The 25,434-nt window shown below is 37.9% G+C and overlaps 1 protein-coding gene across 3 annotated transcripts in view; it reads left to right on the top strand.

The window, feature by feature from the left end:
- Window positions 1-532: 532 nt before the first annotated feature.
- atp6v1c1.S (ATPase, H+ transporting, lysosomal 42kDa, V1 subunit C1 S homeolog) overlaps window positions 533-25,434 on the top strand; it is a 31,487-nt gene continuing 6,585 nt past the window's right edge. Inside the window, exons 1-8 of one of the 3 annotated variants that reach the window (XM_018223903.2) lie at window positions 533-1,314; window positions 12,236-12,403; window positions 14,133-14,200; window positions 18,285-18,370; window positions 19,817-19,911; window positions 21,415-21,506; window positions 22,370-22,468; window positions 22,836-22,904. In XM_018223903.2, the coding sequence (XP_018079392.1) occupies window positions 12,272-12,403; window positions 14,133-14,200; window positions 18,285-18,370; window positions 19,817-19,911; window positions 21,415-21,506; window positions 22,370-22,468; window positions 22,836-22,904 (641 nt within the window). In that variant the 5' untranslated portion in view covers window positions 533-1,314; window positions 12,236-12,271. Of the gene's footprint in view, window positions 1,315-6,662; window positions 6,778-12,235; window positions 12,404-14,132; window positions 14,201-18,284; window positions 18,371-19,816; window positions 19,912-21,414; window positions 21,507-22,369; window positions 22,469-22,835; window positions 22,905-25,434 lie in introns of those variants that run through there. The other 2 variants (XM_018223904.2, XM_018223905.2) reach the window with 2 other exon arrangements.

A 25,434-nucleotide genomic window follows, 5' to 3' on the forward strand; every position in this document is an offset into this window, starting at 1 on the left:
CACCGAGTGGAACAGGATGGCCTGGGTGTCCAAACCCCAGGCCCTTCACTTGAAAAATCGTTCTATTGCAAAAAGGTAAATTCAGCGTTGCTTGTCACTCACCACGTTTGTCATATGGCCCGGGTGCCGTGCCCCGAACCGGTAGTTTAGGCGAAACCAATCTTCAGAAATAAATCACACGCACTCCTGCAGCCGTGACAAGTTGAGGTAAAATTTGTAGCTTTATTCCATCAAGTTAAAAGTAGCGTCCTAACGCGTTTCGTATCAAAGGATACGTAATCATAGGCACAGTGCCTATGATTACGTATCCTTTGATACGAAACGCGTTAGGACCTATGATTACGTATCCTTTGATACGAAACGCGTTAGGACGCTACTTTTAACTTGATGGAATAAAGCTACAAATTTTACCTCAACTTGTCACGGCTGCAGGAGGGCGTGTGATTTATTTCTAAAGGTGAACCCTTTAAAAGAGCAGAGGAATAACATTTATTATTGTTTTCAGAGCTTTTTAATATAGGAAAATAAATGCTGGTGCTTTTTACATTGGCCTGAGAAGAAACTGTTCAATTATTTTTCTGTATCACTTGTAGAAAGCAGAAAACAAAACAATACCTCCCCCCCCCCCGCATTTGGTTTCGACTACAAACTCATTATCACGCAGACACAAAGCTTTGCTTGTGACCAAACTTGTATGGTCACAAGTTTTGTTAATAAGTATAAACAAGAACCACAAACTTGTGATTCTATTTCTGACTCCCTCCGAGGTTCTATTGGGCTTTAGTCCGCACAGGGGATTATACAGGTTACCCGCCGTGCGTAACGAGATTGTGACGAAACGTTCCGAAAAGAGCCGAAGAGCGCCACCGGAAAGAACCGAAGTCTGTTGCCGGAAAGAACCGAAGAGAGGGACTTTTACAAAACACTGAAGCACGGCGGGCACAGTTAGTAGGAATGATTGCTTGTTTGCACTTTAGTCAAGGCTCCCATTATTATTACTCTGACGCGAAATCACGTGCAGACGCCCGCTTGCAGAACCCTCCGCTGCTGTAGAGGTCGCTGTGGCTCCGCTGCTTTCCTTACCCCGCAAGGCGCTCAGCTCGCCGACCCGTGTCCTCTTCTATTTCCCAGCTGCTCCCTATTGTGGAGGGTGTGACGTGCGAGGAATGTCAGCTGACAGAGTCACGTGATGGGGTCTGTGTGCTAGAGGATGGCGGAGGTTTGATGAACACACTGGTCGAATAGGAATAGCAGAGCTTCTCATCGTTACCAAGGGACCGAGCGGGTTCACGGGAGGTACAAGAGCGACACTGTGTATGTGTTACAGACTAGTCATCCGATATTTCATTGGCCTTCGAGCTGTCCTTCATTTAGATATAGGGAATCATTGCCTTTGCCTGGGGACTGTATGACACATTCTGTATGAGGCTAATGCCTGCCCTAGCCCTCCCCCTCATATCCCTTGGCCCCCTTCATAGCCCTAGTCCTCGCCTCCATAGCCCTGGGCCCCATCCATAGCCCTGGCCCCCTCCTTAGCCCTGGCCCCCTCCATAGCATAGTAAATATAATAAGACACTTTTTTAGTAGTGTGTGCCACTGGGCAATCCTAAATAGAAAATAGCCATTTTAAGTACTAAGATTCACGATTCACACAAACAAACCATACATGTTGGGTCACATGAGCCAATTAACAGACAGAGTTGTGTCTTTTGCTTCCACACTTCTTCCTGTTACAGTTAGAGCTGCAGTATTTCTGGTCAGGTGACCTCTGAGGCAGCACACAGACCAAAATGATAATGGGGGCTCAAGGGAAAAACTGTAAAAGGGCAATATTTATTTAAATATATATTCCAATTTTGGAAGATTCTTTAATATAATGTAAACAGTCTTTTGCTTAAAGGGATTCTGCCATGATTTTTATGGAGTAGTTTTTAGTTTAAATTACACTGTTTACACTGCAAATAATTCACTCTACAATATAAAATTTCATTCCTGAACCAGCAAGTGTATTTTTTTAGTTGTAATATTGGTGTGTAGGTGCATCTCAGGTCATTTTGCCTGGTCATGTGCTTTCAGAAAGATCCAGCACTAGGATGGAACTGCTTTCTGGTAGGCTGTTGTTTCTCCTACTCAATGTAACTGAATGTGTCACAGTGGGACCTGGATTTTACTATTGAGTGCTGTTCTTAGATCTACCAGGCAGCTGTTATCTTGTGTCAGGGAGCTGCTATCTGGTTACCTTCCCATTGTTTGGCTGATGGGCTGCTGGGGGGAAAGGAAGGAGGGCCAACTTGCAGAAAAGAGTGAAGTTTATCAGAGCAAAAGTCACATGACTGGGGGAACCCGGGCAACTGACAATATGTCTAGCCCCATGTCAGATTTCATAATGAAATATAAAAAAAACTTCGCTCTTTTTCAGTGCAGAAGTCAGCTGGAGTAACACTATTAACTGATGTATATAGGGACACTGTCATGGAAAACATGTTTTTCCATGACAGTGTCCCTATACGTTTTCATTTTATGGGTATAGTTTTCCTTTAGTTGCTGCCATTGGCTGCATTTTCTAAATTGTATTTTTTGTGTTGTATCTACACTCGAGCTTTGTTCCATGGCTAAGACTGCTTTTTTTTTTTGTCACATCTGGGGTGCCCGACGGGTGGCTTTTCAGCTGTTGTTGAACTATCTGCTCCATCGTTCCCCAGTTGCAGTAAATTGGGAGGAGTATCTTGTTGGAAATACCCCATAAGTATGTAGTTGGGGCTTCTGGGGTTTGCTTTTCACTTCCAGCAAAACCTTCTGTCTCTTAATGGAACCATGAATGAAATATCATGCTTCAAGGGGAACTATCGCGCAAACGAAAATTTGATATAAGCTTCATCATACTGAATTATGAAATGTTCTAAATACAATCAATTAAATATTCTGCATCATTTCGGAAATAATCAAGTTTACATTCACTATCCCTTTCTTAGCATCTGTTTCTCTTCATTCTGTCTTTATTCGGGAGTTGGGTGTCCGATAATCATTGACAGTTAGATCCAATATATCTTATAGCAGATGAATTAGAGCTCACACAAATAACTGATTCCAGTATAAACAAAATAACTGCCTTTTGCACAAATTCTGCATGTAGAGAGACATGATGTCTGGTGATTTTAATCGAGTGAGCTCTAATACATCTTCTGGGCAAAAGGAGCCCCCTATAAGATATATTGGATCATTCATCTGACACCCAACTGCTGCATGAAGACAGAATGAAGAGAAACAGATGCTGAGAGAGGGATAGTGAAGATAAACTTGATTATTTCAGAAACGCTACAGAATTTGTGATTGATTGTATTTAGAAAGTTTCTTATTTCTGTATGCTGAAGCTTATATTACATTTTCATTTTGGTGATCGTTTCACTTTTAATACAGGAAGCCTCATACATACTTCAAAGCATTGTGCAAGATAACAGAACATATTCTGAGAGACTATAATTATTGGCTGTGATTATTACAAATTAATTCATTAAAATCAGGCATATAGATTTTGTTGAATGGAAAGTAGGAAGCGTTAGTCCACCTGTCTTTTTTTTATTTTTTTTACTGTGTCCTGTGGTATGTTAGCATTTGTGACTTTATCGGTTAGTCACTCAGGGTTGGACAGGTGCTATCACAAATTAGGGACGGCATTAAAGGCACCAATATCCGTTCAAACCTATTTACAAATATGCCGTACTTGTAAATAAAGATGGTTTGAATTCATGAATGACGAGGAAAGTGGCAGCTGTGGAACATGCACTAGTATACCTCCAAACAATTTTGATAGCTCAGCCTGCAGTCCCAGATTGTTACTGAAATGTCCCGACTTTCTCTTTGATCTCCTGCACGGAACAGCCAGAAAAAGATACAAGGTTTCTAAAATTTAATTGGCTAATGGCAGACAGCCCAGGTATGTGGCAGGTGCACTTAGATACTTTTGTAACAAATGAAGATAAACAAAGCGACAATTGCATTTATTTAAGATAAGCAGGTCTCTTGGGGAAACTGTGACTTGCATCTTAAAGGGAAATTCACCTTCATTAGCAAAACTGTAATAACACAGAAAAAACACATAAATGTGTTCAAACTTTCATAACCTCACAAATTTTGTAAAATGAATATGGTAATTAGAGGGTGTGACTACTAAATGGGCGTGGCCAAAGAAATGACTCGCCGCAAATCTTTTTCTGCCTTTTTCTATTTTCGAAATGTTAGGAGGTATGTGCATCTCTCAAAATAGCACTTGAAGTACAGCTATGGGACATGTTATCCAGAATGCTTGGGACCTATGCTTTTCTAGATAATGGATCTTTCCAGAATTTGAGTCTTTATACCTTAAGTCTACAAGAAAATCATGTAAACATTAAATAAACCTAAAAAGCTGATTTTGCTTCCAATAAAAATTCATTGTATCTTGGGTTGGATCAAGTACAAGTTACTATTTTATTATTACAGAGAAAAAGGAAATTGTTTAAAAAAGTTTGGAATTTCATTATAATGGAGTCTATGGTGGAGTCCTGCATCCAGTCGGGTACCAGCGAGTTACCTGCAGGTGCGGGTCACAGGTTGCGGGTCTCATCTAAATTTCTTATGTTATATTGTCTATTTTACTCATTTTAAAATTTTACAAAACTTGTTTCTGTCCCACCCACTTTTGGTGTCACATCCGGTTCGCAGCAACATCACTTCCTCTTTGGTGGTGGGAGGGTTGCGGGTCCAGGTCGGGTAGCGAATCAAAGTGGGTAAATATGCGTATTGCGGTATAGGTCACGGGGTCGGGTCTGGGTCTTAGAAATTGGTTCAGGACTCTAGTCTATGAGAGAAGACCCTTCCGTAATTCAGAGCTTTCTGGATAACATGTTTCTGGATAATGGATCCCATACCTGTACTTTGAAAGTACTTGCTCTGTGCCTGCCTTTTAATCTGAGATTTCCCCACCGCAATGAAGTAAACTTATTTGATTCCCAACTCCTGATCTGATAAGGGGAAGTAGACATTTGGTTTCAGGAACTAAGCTTACTTTGTCATACCGTGAATGCAAGTCACAACTTCCTGTGGGCACTGTTAGTCTATGGTAAAACATAGCTAAAACTAGACAAGAATAAATGTCTTTATGTATTTGTGTGTGTGAGTATATATGTACATTATGGGGCAGGTTTATCAAGTGTCGAAGTGAATTCGAGGGAAGTAAAAAAGTTCGAAATTCAAAGTAATTTTTTGGATACTTAGACCATTGAATAGGATACTATGACTTTGATTCGAAGTAAAATAGTTTGAATATTCGACCATTCGATAATCGAAGTACTGTCTCTTTAAAAAAAACTTCGACTTCAATACTTCGCCATATTAAACCTGCTGGAGTGCTATGTTAGCCTATGGGGACCATTTAGAGCATCTTCAAGTTTTTTGAAGTCGAAGAAAAATCGTTTGATCGATGGATGAAATACTTCGAATAGTTTTTAAAGCTTCGACTTCGATATTCTAAATCGAAGTATTCCAATTCGATGGTTGAATTTCGAAGCTTTTTCTACATAGAAATTCGACCCTTGATAAATTTGCCCCCCGTGTGTGTGTACAGTGATTAAAGTACCCCCTCTTGTAAAATATATAGTGAATAAAGTACCCCCTCTTGTAAAATATAAGGATATTATAAGTTACCGAGGAGTTTCATGACCATATAAAAGCACGAGGCCGAAGGCCGAGTGTTTTTATACAGGTCATGGAACTCCGAGGTAACTTCTAATATCCTTATATTTTGCAACTGGGGGTACTTTATTTATTATAATACACAAGTTTTAGGGAGTCGTGACAGAAATGACATCAGAACTCACTGTTTATAACTGATGACATCAGAACTCACCGTTTATATGGATATAATTTACAAGATATTCATGGCTTTTGTGTATTTTTATATATATATATATATATATATATATATATATATATATATATATATATATATATATATATATATATATATATATATATATATATATATATATATATATATATATTCCTTGAAACAAAGGTCTCCAGGAAGACCAAAATGTTGGAATAATAAATAAACGTTATCTCTTTTTCACCATATTTTAAAGTTCTGTGAGTTCCTTGCAGAAGCTCATAATAAGGGTGGGATCAGACGTGACCAAGATACACACAAAATATACAATTGGGTTGGCATCTCTGATATCACAGTAGGAGATATAAATTTTGTCTATATTTCTCATAATTGCAGTTTGCCTGTAGTCCTTCAGAATAAAATAAAACAAAAAAACCTTTCTACTAATGGGCTACTTGGTTAAAACGCTAACTAGGTATGGATATTAAGGGGGTTATTTATTGAAGTCCAAATGCCAAAAACCCCAAAAAATTGAGATTTATTATACCCAAAGATGGAAAAATTCAGAATCCGAATAGCAGGCATCTCAGACCTACCGAGGTTGTATATAAGTCAATGGGAGAGAGGTCCCTATTCTACATTTTTTTGTGGTCTTCCTAACTTTTTGGGGAAAAATCCAATAAAATCTGTCTTTTTGGGAAAAAACCCCAAAAAAATCAAACTATTTGGGGATTCTAGTTTGGCCTGACTTTTTTTGATTAAAATAATCAGAAAAATTTGTCCCTAACTGTCTTTTCAGGCTCTCTCCTATCCATCTTCCTGTCTGAGGCTCAAAGCAATACCACTGCTAGGGCAAGTGCCCCCTAGCAACCAGATCCAAAACTGTCAATCTGCAAAACAGAAGACTAAATCAGGTTCCGTCTACTGAATGAATGACCTTGAAATAACCTTATCTGGATGCATGATTTGCTCTTGGCCTCCCTCATGTCCTTTTATTCTTTTTAATTAGCTAATGCAGGGTTCCAATGTGGAAAGTTTGATGCAGACTTCTTTTCAGATCTGACCATTTATCAGCTGACTGGTTTTGTAGCTCACATAGCACAGACATCCTCTCCCATAGACTCAATTTTATACAAATAATCCAAATTTTTAAAAACGATTTCCTTTTTCTCTGTAATAATAAAACAGTAGCTTGTACTTGATCCCAACTAAGATATAATTAATCCTTATTGGAAGCAAAACCAGCCTGTTGGGTTTATTTAAATGAATTTCTAGTAGACTTAAGGCATAAAGAGCCAAATTACAGAAAGATCCGTTATCCGGAAAACTCCAGGTCCGGAGCATTCTGGATAACAGGTCCCATACCTGTACAGGTGCAACCAATAGAAATGCAGATTTTCAATGGTAATAAGCTACAGATGTTTGTTTGCATTACTTAAATCCATGAAAACACAATACTGTATTTTAAGGGCAGATTTATCAAAGGTCAAATTTTGAACTGATGTGAATTTTATTTTACTCTAATAAATTTGAATGTATTCACAACTCAAATGGGAGGTTACTTCTGAAAAAAATTTGTCTAAAATATGATCGAATTTGAACGACCTTAAATTCATATTCAAATCGAATTTTCCTCCGAAAAACTTGAATATCAGGAAGGCTATTAACATCTTCAACGGACCTCTGCCTTTGACTTGTAAATGAATTCGGCAGGTTTTAGGTGGTAATGTATCGAATTAGAACTGTTTCCATGGTTGACGTGTGATAAATCTCACATTTGTATTTACATTTGAGTTGGTGGTTTTCAATTCGAATTTGTGAGTTTTGACACCAAAAAAAAATTAGAAAACTTGAATTTAACATTGAAAACTTAATAAATCTGCACCTTACTGCCAACCTTTATGGCTTTGCAGTTATAAATCATGGAAGAAGAGGGATCGTTTGGATTCAAATCCCCAAGTTTTTTTTTTGTTTTTTTTTTTTAATGTGGCAGAGTAATTGCAGGTATCTACAAAGACCATAAATTAGCACTCGCTATTCATGAATCACACATTTTGCATGAGTTCAGTGGTGGGGATTACATGGCTTTTGGTGTGTATCCTTAACCGCATTAAAGGGGTTGTTCCCCTTTAAGTGAACGTTTAGTATGTTATAGAATGGCCAATTCTAAGCAACTTTTCAGTTGGTCTTTATTATTTAGTTTTTATAGTTTTTTAGTTATTTGCCTTCTTCTGACTCTTTCCAGCTTTCAAATGGGGGTCACTGACCCCCATCTAAAAACAGACGCTCTCTAAAGCTACAATTTTTTTTGTTATTGGTACGTTTTATTACTCATCTTTCTATTTAGGCCTCTCCTATTCATATTCCAGTCTCTTATTCAAATCAGTGCATGGTTGCTAGGGTCATTTGGACCCTAGCAACCAGACTGCTGAAATTACAAACTGGAGAGCTGCTGAATAAAAAGCTAAATAACTCAACAAATAATAAAAAATGAAAACCAATAGCAAATTGTATCTGAATATCTCTCTCATCATCATACTAAAAGTTAACCCAAAGGTGAACAACCTCTTTAACATCTGATTTACTTGTCACAGGTCACCTGCATCATAGATTATACTGGAAGACCCAAACAGGCAATTTGTAGTTTCTGGTGGAAACTGCCAGAGCCAATTGTGAATCTGTGTCTGGACCTGCCTGGCTTGTATTGCACTCACACTTCATCTGAGCAGGTTGATCATGTGCATTAGTGAGTGATACACTTTGTTAGGAGCTTTTGTGGGTGCAGATACCTTTGTGAATAGTGTTAAAGGAGAAGTAAAGCTTAACTAAAGAAGTAGCTAGAAATGTGGTACATTTTGTTTTGTACTTCTGTACCAGCCCAAGGCAACCACAGTCCTTTAGCAGTAAAGATCTGTGTCTCCAAAGATGCCCCAGTAGCTCTCCATCTTCTTTCCTGCTGATTCACTGCACATGCTCTGTGCTGCTGTCACTTACTGAGCTTAGGGACCCACTCACAATATACAGTACACATAGAATAGAAATGTCACAATATAAGGCTGATTAGTAATTAATACACATAATTACTACATGACAGCACAGAAACCAGTGCAATTAGCATCAGAATTTAATAATCAGCCCTGTAGCATCAGCTTATATTACAGACCAACCTCATTTTCTGCTGGATAATTAGTGACGAGCCCTAAGCTTAGCTTCTCAACAGCCAATCAGAGCCCACTGAGCATGTGAGTGTCACAGACACTTTCCAAGATGGTGACCCCCTGTGACAAGTTTGAAGTCCTGGATCATTGCTGCTATTGACAAGCTGAAACTTTAGGCTGGCACAGTATATAAAATATGCAATTTTTAACCATAACATTTTTAGGGTTTATTTCTCTTTTTGAAGTACTGTTGTATGTTCATGTTTGTAACACTGTCTTATATTGGAACAGTGTTCTGTATTGGTTGGGAACCTTTAGTCTGAAACATGGATCGCAGTCACTGATTATTGATCATAACATCTGCCTTGTTTTTTACCCCCCTGAAGAAATCTGTATCCTTTTAATTGCGAGAAGCTTCACCTCCCAGCAGAATTTGAGGCTGAACACTAGGAACGCTGATGCAGAATCAGAGAGGAATACCGTTCTTTCCTACATGCCTACACTGCCTTCAACAAACTATTGGCTGCATGTCAGCAAAACACTTACATAATACATTTCTGTCTCCTATTTATATGGTGACTGAGGGGGTTGCAAAAGTATTGCTTTCAGTGCTATCTCTCGTCTGTGTGCTGGTTGGCTCCTGCTTGGAATACAGTTTTAAAGGCAAAGTTCACCTTTAAGTTAAAGGGATACTGTCATGAGGAAAACATTTTTTTTCAAAATGAATCAGTTAATAGTGCTGCTCCAGCAGAATTCTGCACTGAAATCCATTTCTCAAAAGAGCAAACTGATTTTTTTTATATTCAATTTTGAAATATGACATGGGGCTAGGCATTTTGTCAATTTTCCAGCTGCCCCAAGTTATTTGACTTGTGCTCTGATAAACTTCAATCACTCTTTACTGCTGTACTGCAATTTGGAGTGATATCACCCCTTCCTTTCCCCCCCAGCAGCCAAACAAAAGAACAATGGGAAGGTAACCAGATAACAGCTCCCTAACACAAGATAACAGCTGCCTGGTAGATCTAAGAACAACACTCAATAGTAAAATCCAGGTCCCACTGAGACACATTCAGTTACATTGAAAAGGAAAAACAAGAGCCTGCCAGAAAGCATTTCTCTCCTAAAGTGCAGGCATAAGTCACATGACCAGGGGCAGCTGGGAAATTGACAAAATGTCTAGCCCCATGTCAGATTTGAAAATTGAATATAAAAAAATCTGTTTGCTCTTTTGAGAAATGGATTTCGGTGCAGAATTCTGCTGGAGTAGCACTATTAACTGATGCGTTTGGAAAAAAAAATGTTTTCCGATGACAGGATCCCTTTAATTTTTAGTATGTTCTAGAATGGCCAATTTTAAGTAACTTTTCAGTTGGTCTTCATTACTTCTATTTTATCGTTTTTTATTATTTGTCTTTGACTGTTTCAAGCTTTCAAATGGGAGTCACTGACCCCATCTAAAAACAAATGCTCTGTAAGGCAAATGTATAATTATTGCTACTTTTTATTACTTGTATTTCTATTCAGACCTCTCCTATTCATATTCCAGTCTCTTATTCATATTGATGCATGGTTGCTAGGGGAATTTGGACCCTAGCAACTAGATTGCTGAAATTGCTAACTGGAGAGCTGCTGAATAAAAAGCTAATTAACTGAAAAACCACAAATAATAAAACATTAAAACCAATTGTCTCAGAATATCACTCTCTACATCATACTAACAGTTAGTTTAAAGGTGAACAACCACCTTTAAAGTTGCTACAAATATAAAGCAGTGCCATCTACATTCTTCTGTTGCCTAGGGGTTGCCTGACATAGCTACCATACCATTGTTTTCATAAAAAACACCAGAATTTTTTTTAATAATGTTACATTGTGGGGCAGATTTATTAATGTGGTTGTTCACCTTTGAGAAAACTTTTAGTATGATGTAGAGAGTGATATTCTGAGACAATTTGTAATTGGTTTTAATTTTTTATTATTTGTGGTTTTTGAGTTATTTAGCTTTTTATTCAGCAGCTCTTCAATTTGCATTTTAAGCAATCTGGTTGCTAGGGTCCAAATTACCCTAGCAACCATGCATTGATTTGAATAAGAGACTGGAATATGAATAGGAGAGAGTCTGAATAGAACGAGTCATAAAAATTACCAATAACAATGCATTTGTAGCCTTACAGAGCCTTTGTTTTATAGAAGGGGTCAGCGACGCCCATTTGAAAGCTGCAAAGAGTCATAAGTAAAAGGCAAATAACCATAAAAATTGAATGATGAAAACCAATTAAAAAGTTGCTTAGAATGGGCCATTTTATAACATACCAAAAGTTACCCTAAAGGTAAACCACCCCTTTAAGGGTTGAATTTTTTTTTTTTTTGGTGAAAACTCTCAATTTGAATTGTGAATTATCTAAACTCGATTTGAATTTCGAGATTTATCAAACCTATACCCTGGGAATAATTGGGAAAGTGACCAGTTTGAAGATGGTATTAGCCTTCCTAACGTTTGTTTTTTTTTCAGAGAAAAAACTCGATTCGAGTTTAGTTGAATTCGATTTGCATTTTTGGGTTGGTAATATTAGTTTGAGTTTTAGATGTTCTTTTTTTATTAATAAATACCCTCTCAATCAAATTTCGAGTATATTTGAATTTATTAGACTCAATAAACTGTAGGAGAGTGAAATGATCTCTGCTGCATTGTTATAATCTTTTTCTTCTGCTTAAAGGACCAGTAGAGACATTTAACTTTACAACGTCTTTATTAAGTAATTACTGAGCGATTCTCCTCTTGCGCTCCTCTTCAGAAACGGTGACAGGGCGATGATCCATCGTGCTGCGCTCGATTTCTCCTACCTGGCTATCTGCTATAGAAGGCACGAAGGAGAAATCGAGCGCCGCACAATGGATAGTCGCCCTATCGCCGTTTCTGAAGAGGAGCGCAAGTGGAGAATCGGTCAGTTGTTTCTTAATAAAGATTTTGTGAATTTAAAGTAAAATGTGTCTTGGTGTTTTTTTTCCCGTTATGTAGAAACAAATTTTGAATTTTTTTATTTTATGTTACTGGTCTTTTAAACCTTGCTTAGTGATTCCCCCTTTTCCCCCTATTCGTGCCAGGCATTATCGTTATGCAACCAATGACAATTCTGCATAAATCACTTTCATCAATGACATCAAAACTGACAGGAATATGTTTTTTTCTTTTTACATTTGTTCCTTGCAGTTCTATTTTTGTAAAGATCACTGAAGATCCTCGGCCATGACGGAGTTCTGGTTAATCTCTGCTCCAGGAGAAAAAACATGCCAACAGACCTGGGAAAAGCTGATGGCTGCCACCACCAAGAATAACAACCTGTCTACAAATGCCAAGTTTAACATACCAGATCTGAAGGTAAGGGACTTCTATTCGCCATACCCAAAAGTCAACAAGTGGAAAGGGCTATTGGGGTGAATGTTATGATACTATATGGATCTTAGTATTTCTCTATCTAGATATATTTTGTCCTGACCTCAATAGCTACCTAATTTAAAGGAGAACTAAAGCTTAAGTAAAGAAGTAGCTAGAAATGTTGTACATTATGTTTTGTGCTTCTGTACCAGCCCAAGGCAATCGCAGCCCTTTAGCAGTAAAGATCTGTGTCTCCAAAGATGCCCCAGTAGCTCCCCATCTTCTTTTCTGCTGATTCACTGCACATGCTCTGTGCTGCTGTCACTTACTGAGCTTAGGGACCCACTCACAATATACAGTACACATAGAATAGAAATGTCACAATATAAGGCTGATTAGTAATTAATACAGATAATTACTACATGGCAACACAGAAACCAGTGCAAATAGCATCAGAATTTAATAATCAGCCCTGTAGCATCATCTTAAATTACAGACCAACCATTTTCTGCTTCATAATTTGTGACGACCCCTAAACTTAGCTTCTCAACAGGTGCTCAGAGCCCACTGAGCATGTGTTGCAGACACTTTCCAAAATGGTGACCCCTGTGATCATTGCTGCTATTGACAAGTTGAAAGTTTAGGGTGGTGCAAGAAGTTCAGTATATAAAATATGGCATTTTTGGGCATATAAATATTTTGGGTTTAGTTCTCCTTGAAGCACCTTTGGCTTTAAGGAGTTTAATTTGTATGATATATGGAATGCCTGATTGAGGTTGCTTAGTTGAGGATTTCTTGCAAAAAAAGTGGTCAAAAATTAAATGGTCAGAAAATAATCTGTATTATTATAGAGTCGGGGAGGCACATTTATCAAAGATAGAATATTATAAATTTATGGGAGTTTTTTAAAACTCCCCTAAAACTGCCCAAAACCCTCTGAAAAAAGCTTGAATGTCAGGAAGGCTGCAAACCACTCCAAATTAATCCCTGGACCTCTCCCATTACTCAAAAAATTTGAATTCTTAAAGGAGAAGGAAAGTCGTCTTGCACTTTGGAGTGCCAAATGTTAGGCACCCCCATGTGATTGTATTGACTTACCTGAAACCCCGGGCCGCTACTCCTAAAAACTGCACCGACCCGGGGTTAGTGAGCACCACGGATCGATCCTCTTCCGACTTCTTCTTTCTTCAAATTTCCCGGGGCAGACGCATGCGCAGTAGAACAAAATAGCCGACTTTTTAGTTGAAGTTCGGCTTTTTGCTCTACTGCGCCTGCGCAGCCGTGCAAATAAAACGGAAGTCGGAAGAGGATCGATCTGTGGTGCTCGCTGGTATAACCCCGGGGCGGTGCAGTTTTCTGCTGATAGGAGCACCGGCCCAGGGTTTCAGGTAAGTCAATACAATCACTTGGGGGTGCCTAACATTTGGCACCCCAAGTGCAAGAAGACTGTCCTTCTCTTTTAAAGGGCCAGAGTATGACATCTCAAAAACCAAATTCAAATATTTTTTTTAAAAACTCTCCTTTTGCGAAATATTCTGCAACAGCAAATGCTACACGTGCCATGAGCCCCAAGGGATATATTAAATTTTTTAAATTACTGTTCAACTGTATTGTGTCAGTGGCAATGCAGTATCTGTAAATTAGCTTTGCCTTCCACAGTGGTTGGACTTGCTTAACAGCTCAGAAATATCCTTTAGCCAATAATAATCTGTATTCCATTCTCATCCCTCAGGTGGGCACTCTGGATGTGCTGGTCGGCCTCTCTGATGAACTGGCTAAACTGGACGCGTTTGTTGAAGGGTGAATATTCTTATAAGTTTTTTCTTTAGTATTGCATTTTTTTTAACCTTTTTTATCTATTCCATTAATCTCCGTTGGAACAGTCTGTGTTTCAGCAGTATCCATCTGTAAAATAATTGATGGTCTTTACGGTCCCAGAAATCTGTAGCAGAATGCAGCAGGCCCAAAATGCCTTTATGTGGCTCCCTGCTAGAGAGCTCTGTTACAGACATATCCTAGTGACTTATATTTCAAGTACATATCAAGGGAGGCACACTTGCAGGTTTTAAAATGTTCTTCATGATTTTTGATGTATTTTTTATTTCTAAATTACACTGTTTACACTGCAAATAATTCACGCCACAATATAAAATTTCATTCCTGAACCCACAAGTGTATTTTTTTTTAGTTGTAATTTTGGTGTGTAGGTGCATCTCAGGTCATTTTGCCTGGTCATGTGCTTTCAGAAAGAGCCAGCACTTTAGGATGGAACTGCTTTCTGGCAGGCTGTTGTTTTTCCTACTCAATGTAACTGAATGTGTCGCAGTGGGACCTGGATTTTACTATTGAGTGTTGTTCTACCAGGCAGCTGTGATCTTGTGTTAGGGAGCTGTTATCTGGTTATCTTCCCATTGTTCTGTTATTAGGCTGCTGAGGGGGGTGCTATCACTCCAACTTGCATTAAAGAGTGACTGAAGTTTATCAGAGCACAAGTCACATGACTGGGGGCAGCTGGGAAACTGACAATGTGTCTAACCCCATGTCAAATTTCAAAATTAAATATAAAAAAAATCTGTGTTTTTAGTGCAGAATTCTGCTGGGGCAGCACTATTAAATGATTCATTTAAAAAAAAAAAAAACATTTTTTTTTCCCATGACAGCATCCCTTGTACTTAACAAATTGGCTAATATGCTGTAGGTTTTGTACAGCTTTTGCAACCTAGCAAAATTAATTATTTGCCTTCTTCTTCTGACTCTTTCCAGATTTCAAATGGGGTTCACTGACCCCATCTAAAAACAAATGCTCTGTAAGGCTACAAATTTATTGTTATTGCTACTTTTTATTACTCATCTTTCTATTCGGGCCTCTCCTATTCATATTCCAAGCCTGTTATTCAAATCGGTGCATGGTTGCTAGGGTAATTTGGACCATAGCAATCAAATGGATGACATTGCAAGCCAGAGAACTGCTGAAAAAAAGCTAAATAACCACAAATAATAAAAATGAAAAACAATTGCTAATTGTTTCAGAATATCACTCTCTACATGATAGTTACTTTAAAGGTGAACAACCCCTTTAACTGACTATGTTTTGGTATGTGATTATCTAATGGCACATACTGTACTATTAGAAACATATTTTTTTTTTATGAAAAAGCTTTATGGGTTGTTTCATGTGCTGTATATTTATAGAGACCTGCAGTGTTGAGGGGTATAGTTTCTCTTATTATTAGGATAAGCTTTGTCATTTGGATTAGCTGAAGTGATGTCTATGATGTAGGTAGGGTGCAGAGCAGGCAAACATTGGAAACTTGATCTTTTCAAACAAGGTGCTGACTGTTTTTCCAGCAGGGGATTTTTTAAGCGTGACAGACCGATGGCATGAGAGATATGCTGGGACGAATGGCAGCCCAGAAAGAGAAGAGAATAAGATCTGTATGTTTGGATTTTTTTGTGCCAAATACTCAGTTATACAAGCTGTACAAATGAGTTAAACGGTAATCTCTAAAAAAAGCAAAGCAATACAAACATGGTGACACAAAATCCAATTTTTTGGGTTTTTAGAGTTTCATCTAAACCCTCTTTTGTTTCTCCTTTGTGGAACATTTTGTGCAAAATGTATTTATATTGATACAGAGTAGAGCTGCACCTAAACTATCATTTTTGTATTTGGCAGAATATTGAGCCAAATCCGAGCCCTAATTTGTTTTTTTCTGATTTGCATTATCTGTGTACATAAAAAAAGTTGTTCTGTTGCTTGAATCGATTTACTATTATGAGCTGAACCGGTTAAGTGAGGTGCAAAAATTAATGGGATTGGGCTGAATCCTGCATTTGGTGCATCTTTAGTGCAGATTGTAAATCAGGGATCCCCAACCTTTTTTTATTTATGAGCCGCATTCAATGTAAAAAAAAAAAGTTGGACAGTAACACAAGCATGAAAAACATTCCTTGAGGTTCTAATTATTGGTTGTTATTGACTATTGGTAACCCCTATATGGGCTGGCACACTACAGGAGACTCTGTTTGGCAGTATACCTGGTTTTTATGCAGCCAAAACTTGTCTCCAATCCAGAAATTTAAAAAAATAAGCACCTGATTTGAGGCTTCTGAGAGCAACATCCAAGGGGTTGGTGCAATACCACATATATTTTCAGCGTTACGGCGGGGATTCCTATTTTAATGCGAGTCCTATGGTAAAAAAACTGTTTCATTAATTAACATGCCATTGCCTGTTTACGCTCACCATTCAAAATGAGTGGCCCAGGTGCTTGTAGCCCCAGACCTCTCGCTAAAACACCGGAGCAGTTCCAACTCCCAAGGCATATGTAATGGAAATATTCATAAGAGATCTTACCCGGACTTCACTGTGACCCAGGTGCTTCCGCCCTGAGTCCGTCGATAAGGGGAACGAAAATGCTTCAGTATCCGCACTCCAATCAAGCAATCTCGGGTGCACGGCCAATTCTCAATCATATAATCATACGCTCTGATGAAGTGCAGTGACACGAACGCGTCAGACCTCATGGAGCATGGTTAACAGTTTGTCAATATGTTTAATAAATAAAATAATTTTTTTTTTACCCATGAATTGAGGAGTATGCGATTCCTTGAAGTGGATCCTGAGAGTGCGCTGTCTGAAAATTTGGTGTATCCAAGGGGTTGGTGAGCAACATGTTGCTCATGAATCACTGGTTGGGGAATCACTGCTATAAATGAATGGATCTTTTATTTAGCTAAATATGTGGAGGGGGTTGGGTCAGGGATCTTGGCTGAACCAAGGAGTGGTTTAATACTAATGATTCAATTCCTTCCAGAATGGAGCCGTTTGTTAAAGCAACAGTAACACCAAAACATGAAAGTGTTTTAAAGTAATGAAAATATAATGTACTGTTGCTCTGCACTGGTAAAACTGATGTGTTTGCTTCAGAAACACTACTATAGTTCATATAAACAAGCTGCTGTGTAGCATTGGCAGAAATTGAAAAAAGACTATATGGCACAGGTTAAATAGTGGATAACCGATAACACCATTGTGTTCTACAGATCTTATCTGCTGTGTAACCTGAGCCTTTTCTACTTTGAATGGCTGCCCCCATTGCTACTATAGTAGTGTTTCTGAAGCAAACACACCAGTTTTACCAGTGCAGGGCAACACTGCATTATATTTGTATTACTTTAATACGCCTTCATTGTTTGATGTTACTGCTCCTTTAAAAACCTGAAAGTAGTCCAAGGAACATGGTAAATATGTCATTCTTAGAGAGTCCTATCCAACAGACTTTGGCAGCTCTGGGATCTAGATAAGAGGTCTATGGTTTTTTTTATCTAGAACCTGGATATCCAGAATGCTCTGAATTATGGCAAGTCTATCTCCCCCAGAGCCCATATCGTAAGCATTCTGAATAATGCATCCCAAAGTCGTACCATCTATTCTCATCAGTATGATTGACAATGGCATGCAAGCTCAATTTATGGACTATGCAGCCCCAGTGAGAATGTTAGGAGCCAGTGGGGCTCATTTATAAACACTGGGCAAACTTGCACATGGGCAGTAACCCATGGCAACCAATCAGATGATTGCTTTCACTGTTAAACCTGCAGCTGGCTGAAAAAAAGCTAATCACTGATTGGTTGCTATGGGTTACTGCCTAGCAAATTTAAGCCCCAGTGTGCCTTGAGGTTTGCCCTTAGTTAGCTTGGGTTATTGCTAAGTTACTATTATGAGAGCCTTGATACTTATAACATGCAACACTGTCCCTTCTCTTCACTGTCCTTGTCCACTACCACAGGAATAACAGAAATATGTAATTGACCTTTATTGTCCTGCAAGAATTTATTGAATAATCCACCCATCCGATGAAAGTGTTCTATTTCATTCTAGAACAGTGAAGAAGGTAGCCCAGTATATGGCTGACGTTTTGGAGGACAGCCGAGATAAAGTTCAAGAAAACCTTTTGGCCAATGGAGGTAAATATGGATGAATAATTGTTTTAAACCTAGAAAGTGATACATCATTGAACAGAAAACCTACTGGTGCATATATAATTATACAGAGCCGGGTATATGAGATATCAGATATATCTATGCTGGTGTTAAACCTGGAGTCAGACCTGACTGCCCAGCGATTCCAAACTAGATACCAACTGATTATTTATTTAACTCTCTTTTGTTTGATGAGTACAAGGAACAACTTATCTTAAAGGGAAACAACACACTATTTGTGAGGCTAAGAAGGTGGCTTTATTTCTAAACCACTGACTTTTTACTAAATGTTTTTATATTATTTGTGCACGCTTTAAAGGAACAGTTCAGTATCAAAATAAATACTGGGTAAAAAGGCTGTGCAAAATAAAAACATGTATCTAATATAGTTAGTTAGCTAAAAATGTAATGTATAAAGGCTAGAGTGACTGGATGTGTAACATAATAGCCAGAACACTACTTCCTGCTTTTCAGCTCTCTAACACTTAGTTAGTCAGCGAAATTAAGGGGGGCCACATGGGACGTAACTGTTCAGTGAGTTTGCAATTGATCCTCAGCATTTAGTTCAGATTCAAAAGCAACAGTTATGGCCCATGTGCCCCCCTTCAAGTCTCTGATTGGTTACTGCCTGGTAACCAATCAGTGGAAGCCAAAAGAACTGCAAAGCAGGAAGTAGTGTTTTAGCTATTATGTTACACATCCAGCCTTTATACATCACATTTTTGTATAATTAAGTGTATAAGAAACATTTTCTTATTTTGCACAGTCTATCTATTTACCCAGTTTTTATTTTTACACTGAATTGTTCCTTTAGGGTAACAGCAGACGCAAAGATTGGGGGAGATTTAGTCGCCCGGCGATAAATCGACTCTTCTTCGGGGAGACTAATCTCCCCAAACTACCGCCCACCGTCTAGAATCTAAATCGCCAGTGGGATGGCACTTGGAGTGCTGTACGAGGAAACTTCAGGAGACTTCGGAAATGAAGGGCACCAATTGCCATCCTGCCGGTGATTTACATTCTAGCCGACGGGAGGCAGTTTGGGGAGATTAGTCGCCCCGACAAAGAAGAGTTTTGTCGCTGGGCCACTAATCTCCCCGAATCTGAGCATGTGTCTCTGCCCTAAAAGGGGTTGTTCACCTTCCAACACTTTTTCACTTGAGTTGTTTTCATACTATACACCAGAAATAAAGACATTTTCCAATTACTTTCCATTTTATCCAGTTGTTTATTCCATTTTATCCATCTGTTTATCCAGTTTTTATTTTTATACTGAGTGATTCCTTTAACTGAATTCCCTCTGAATTTCTTTTTAAACCATTGACTTTTTGCACATTTTCTTTTTATATTTGCATTTTTCAACTGAATTCCCCCTCTGTCCAAGTAGCAATACATGCACGTTTCCTTACACAACTTTGCATTCTCTTTCAGTGGATTTGGTAACATACATAACCAGGTTCCAGTGGGATATGGCAAAGTACCCAATTAAACAGTCACTAAAGAATATTTCTGAAATAATCGCGAAGGTAAGATTAAGATGGCATGGACATTGGACTGTACTATATTACTGCTTCTGATTGTTAGTAGTTAAGGTTTGAACATTTACCATTATTTTTATAGTACAGGTATGGGATATATTATCCGGAATCTCGTTACCAGAAAGTTCCAAATTACCGAAAGGCAGTCTCCCATAGACGCCATTAAAATCAAATAATCCAAATTTTTAAAAATTATCTTTTTCTCTGTAACAATAAAACAGTACCTTGCACGTGATTCAAACTAAAATATAATTAATCCTTATTGAAAACAAACCAGCCTATTGGGTTTATTTAATGTTTACATGATTTTCTAGTAGATTTAAAGGGCATGTAAAGTCTAAAATAGAATAAGGCTTGAAATGCTGTATTTTGTATACTAAATATAAACATGAACTTACTGCACCACAAGCCTAATCAAACAAATAATTTATGCTTTCAAAGTTGGCTACAGGGGGTCACCATCTTGTAACTTTGTTATACATCTTTGCAAGACTAAGACTGTGCACATGCTCAGTGTGGTCTGGACTGCTTAGGGATCGTCATAAACAAAGCTGCTTGAGTTCTGCATGGCTGGGAAGTAAGGCGGGGGCTCCCCCTGCTGTTCATAAGTATGATTGTTTCCCTGCTCAGCAGTTAGGGACCATCTGACAATTCCTACCACAGCAGTAAATGAAGGGAGAATTTCACTGCATACAGTCAGGTTTCTTATAAAAACAGTACACATTTTTTAATTAAAGTATATTGGAGATATACTATTTGCTGATTAACTAACTGGCGCAGGCGTAACTTTGCTAGCGAAAGAGACAGACACAAGCGCTCATTCGCACTCTATCGCCAGGCGAATTTTTGCTCTGGCAAATGGATGTTACTCCGCAAATTCACTAAGATGCGGATTTTACTGAACGTTATCTCTTTCGCCAGACTTGCCTTCGCCAGCTCAGACCAGCCGAAGTGCATTGGAGTGCATAGAACTTCCTCAATTTTCTGTTACTTACATCATATTTTTTAGGGGAAAAGTCCCAAAAAAACGCTGGCGTCTTTTCCCTGGTCGCAACTTCGCATTTTAGTAAATTAGAGTTGTCTGGGCGAATTTTCGCCTGGTGAAGTGTAGCGATGGGTGCAAAGCCGTTGCTGGCGAATTTTCGCAGGTTAGTAAATTTACCCCTTGATGTGGGGATCCCTCCTTCCCATACCATTCCACTGGTGAGAGTTACTGAGAACTTTATATTGCTGCACATGAAGCAAATTGCATTCAGTGTTTAGTGTAGCCAACCTTATTAGAACAAATGTCCCTCTCACAGTGTTTACACTGAGCTTCTGTACACTGTATATTAACGTTTTTTTGGCTATAAAGATATTACCCGTTTTATGCTGCTGAAATCTGCCTGTTGGCACAGCAGTTCCGCGAGCAGCTGTAGGGTTAATTAAATATGTGGATGACTTCTACTTTTAAGGTTGGCTAACAAGCTTTTCAAATGTTCTGTTTGACAGGGTGTAACACAGATTGACAATGATCTCAAAGCAAGAGCCTCTGCATACAATAATCTGAAAGGAAATCTACAGAATCTGGAGAGAAAAAATGCGTAAGCAGAGGCGGGTTGAGGGGTGGCTGAGGATGGGGGGTTAGTTATTCTTTAAGTTAACTTGTAGTATGTTATAAATATTCTTAGTCACTTTGCATTGTATGTAGTATGTTATAGACATTCTTAGTCACTTTGCATTGTATGTAGTATGTTATAGTCATTCTTAGTGACTTAGCAATTGGTTTCATAGTTTATATTTTTTTAATTATTTTCTGCCTCTTTCCATGATTTAAATGGGGTCACTGACCCCAGCAGTCCAAAGAGTATTGCTCTTTGAGGCTACATTTTTATTGTTACTGTTACTTTTTATTACTTATCATCCTAATCAGTTGTTTGCCTATTCATATTCCAGTCTTGCATTCAATCCACTGCCTGGTTGCTAGTGTAAATAAGACCCTAGCAACCAGATATACCAAGCTGGAAGGGGCTGCTGAACATAAAACTAAATTTAAGAAAAATGATCAAAAACTAAGACCAATTGCAGATTTCTCCAAATATTGGTATCTACTGTCAATGATTATCTGACACCCGACTCCTGTATGAAGAGAGAATGAAGAAAAACAGATGCTGAGAGAGGGATAGTGAACATAAACTTGATGATTTCATTTAAAAAATGCAGAATATTTAATTGATTGTATTTAGAAAGTTTCTTACTTCAGTACGATGAAGCTTCTATTAAACTGTCATTTTCGCCATAGTTCTCCTTTAAGTTCTATATGATTCAGTGAATCTGATATTGACTTTGGACACAGATCAGAATCAGTGCCAAAGTATCAGTGCCGTGATTGTTATTTTTCATTGATGACTGAACATGTTATAGAATACTAGTCTTTATAACCCACCATTTCTTTGTTTCCATGTAGAGGAAGTTTAATTACAAGAAGCCTGGCTGAAATTGTGAAGAAAGATGACTTTGTGCTGGATTCAGAATATCTGATTACACTTTTGGTAGTAGTTCCAAAGTAAGTAATAACATACAAGCTATTTCCTTTTCAAGTAGCTAACCCCCGAATCCTTCGCGAAAGATTCGGGCAAATACCGAATCCGAATTTGAATATACAAATTAGGGGTGGGGAGGGGAAAACATTTTTTACTTCCTTGTTTTGTGACAAAGTCACATGATTTACCTCCCTGCCCCTATTTGTCATATGCAAATTCGGAATCAGTTCGGCCTATCAGAAGGATTCGGCCGAATCCTGGATTTGGTGCATCCCTTATATTTATGCTCTCTTGACTCCTATAATTTCCAAGGTTCCCATTCCAAAGCACTTTATAACTTTACTACTGGTAAAATAAGAATCTTCAACGTGTGCACTTGCTTCTTTACAGAAATAACTATAATGACTGGATGAAGCAATATGAAACCCTCTCTGAGATGGTTGTTCCTCGATCCAGCAAGTAAGTGGGATCTGTTCTTTCATATCCTCAATGCTGATTTTGCTTTTAAAAGTTAACTAGTAATACAGGTATGGAATCAGTTATCCGGAAACCCGTTATCAAGAAAGTTCTGAATTAAAGGACCAGTAACATCAATTTAAAAAAAAAAAAAAATTCGTTGGTATAGAACGCAAAAAAATCACAAAGACAAATTAAACTTTTGAATCACTAAGTCTTTATTAAGAAATAACTTACCAAAACTCCACTTGTGCTCCTCTTCAGAAAAGGCGACACAGCGAAGATCCATCATGTGGCGATCGATTTCTCATCCCTGGCTATCGCCTATAAGGAAGGCAGGGAGGAAAAATCGAGCGCCGCAAGATGGATAGTCTTTTCTGAAGAGGAGCGCAAGCGGAGTTTCGGCAAGTTATTTCTAAATAAAGACTAAGCGATTTAAAAGTTTAATTTGTCTTTCTGGTTATTTTTAGTTCTATACTAACAAATTTGTACTAAAAATGTATGTTACACGTCCTTTAAGGAATTAACATCTCCCATAGACTCCATTTAAATTTTTTTTACATTTTTTTAAAATGATTTCCTTTTTCTCTGTAATAATAAAACAGTACCTTGTACTTGATCCAAACTAAGATATAATTAATACTTATTGGAGGAAACCCCAGCCTGTTGGATTTATTTAATGTTTGCATGATTTTCTAGTTAACTTAAGGTATTAAGATTCAAATTACGGAAAGATCCATTAACCGGGAAACCCCAGGTCCCAAGCATTCTGGATAACAGGTCCCACACCTGTACTAATTCACTCAGTGTGAAGGGTAAAATCACGCAGTTATGCTCAAGTGTGTCTAGGCATGGCATAAGGAACTTGCTGGTCTCTGGCTAGTGCAGAACTGCAACTTACTTTTAAGCTTGTGTTGGAAGTTTATCATAGTAGAAGATGAATTTTGCTTTTTGCTATATATCAGATATTCTCTGACTTGCTTTGTTATGGTGGATGTTGCTATGGATCGTATCTTACCCACGGCTTACAGGTTTAGAGGAATTATACCTATGAACATGCTACAGATGTGACTCATTTTAACACAGTCAAGATTACATTCGGGTTGCTGTCCTTGAATATTAAGGGAAATGCCAAACAAGTCTATTAAAAGCTTTTTCCCCCAGGTAACTCTGTGGGCATTGGGAAATTGCAGGAATGGCAGGAGCTGTTTGTCAGGCAGTTAGCACTCTCTCAATCACTGGTGTATATTTATCAACGAGTGAAGTTAGAGATCACCACCGCCAACCAGAGTGAAAATCTGCCACTCTCCATATTTACCAAAGGATGAAATTTCACGTTAAAGTGGACCTGTCACCCAGACACAAAAATCCGTATACTAAAAGTCCTTTTCAAATTAAACATGAAATCCAATTTCTATTTTTTATTAAAGCATTCATAGCTGTTGTAAGCTCATTTAAAAATCTCAGCTGTCAATCAAATATTGTCTGCCCCTCCTCTATGCCAGTGGCATAGAGGCGGGGCAGACAATTACTTTCACTTTCCATTAGGCACTTCCTAGATGTCACTGCTGTCCACACATTCCCCAGTTCTCTTTACCGTTTAATTGTGTAGCCAGGGCATGGGGATGGACATTGGGTCCCCCATTCTGGTGCACAAACAAGATTCTGAGATGATACAAGACTTGTCTTAATAACAGTGTCCACAAAATGGCTCCTGCCTGCTTGTTATAATTATGAATCCCCAGACTGAAGGAAACAAGATTCAAATAATTTATATAGTGTAATTTAAGTTTATTTTGCTTGACTAATGTGATAAAATAGGATTTGGAATTTTTTTTTTGGGTGACGGGTCCCCTTTAACCCATTGATAAATATTCTCTTTAAAATCCCATAGAAATTAATGCAGAGTGGCGGAATTTCACTCTTTGATAAATATACCCCACTGATTGCTCTGTTTCAGTGTGTTAATTGCCTGACAAGCCAGTGTGTCTGTGCTTGCAGTGAAATACCAATAAATAACAAGGTGCTTTTGATAGTTTTGTCCCCCTATCCACAGAGCTTCTAATCAGGGAAAATTGGCAACTGTGTATTTTTTTTTCTAATGTAAATTAAATGACGATTCATTTTTATTAGTAATGTCGTTTTTTTGTTTTTTTTGTTTTTTTTTATTTATAAGGAAACGTCTACACTAGCTTTCTTAAAGTTTCTTAATTAACATATTAAACAAGGTAGCCCCAGCACTCTCAATATATAACCCCCTGAAAAAAATATTCTTGCACAACTGAACTGTAACTTTCTTAAAAAAAGACACTTTTAGTTACAAAGTTTGTACAAAGCATAAACAAAAAATGTTTTATTATTAAGCCTCAACGTTTCGATCCCCCACAGGGATCTTCGTCAGGAGCAAAAACAAACAAACATCCATATATATATATATATATATATATATATATATATATATATATATATATATATATATATATATATATATATATATATATATATATATATATATATATATATATATATATAT

Source organism: Xenopus laevis, chromosome 6S (assembly GCF_017654675.1).
Source record: "Xenopus laevis strain J_2021 chromosome 6S, Xenopus_laevis_v10.1, whole genome shotgun sequence".
NCBI classification, from domain to species: domain Eukaryota; kingdom Metazoa; phylum Chordata; class Amphibia; order Anura; family Pipidae; genus Xenopus; species Xenopus laevis.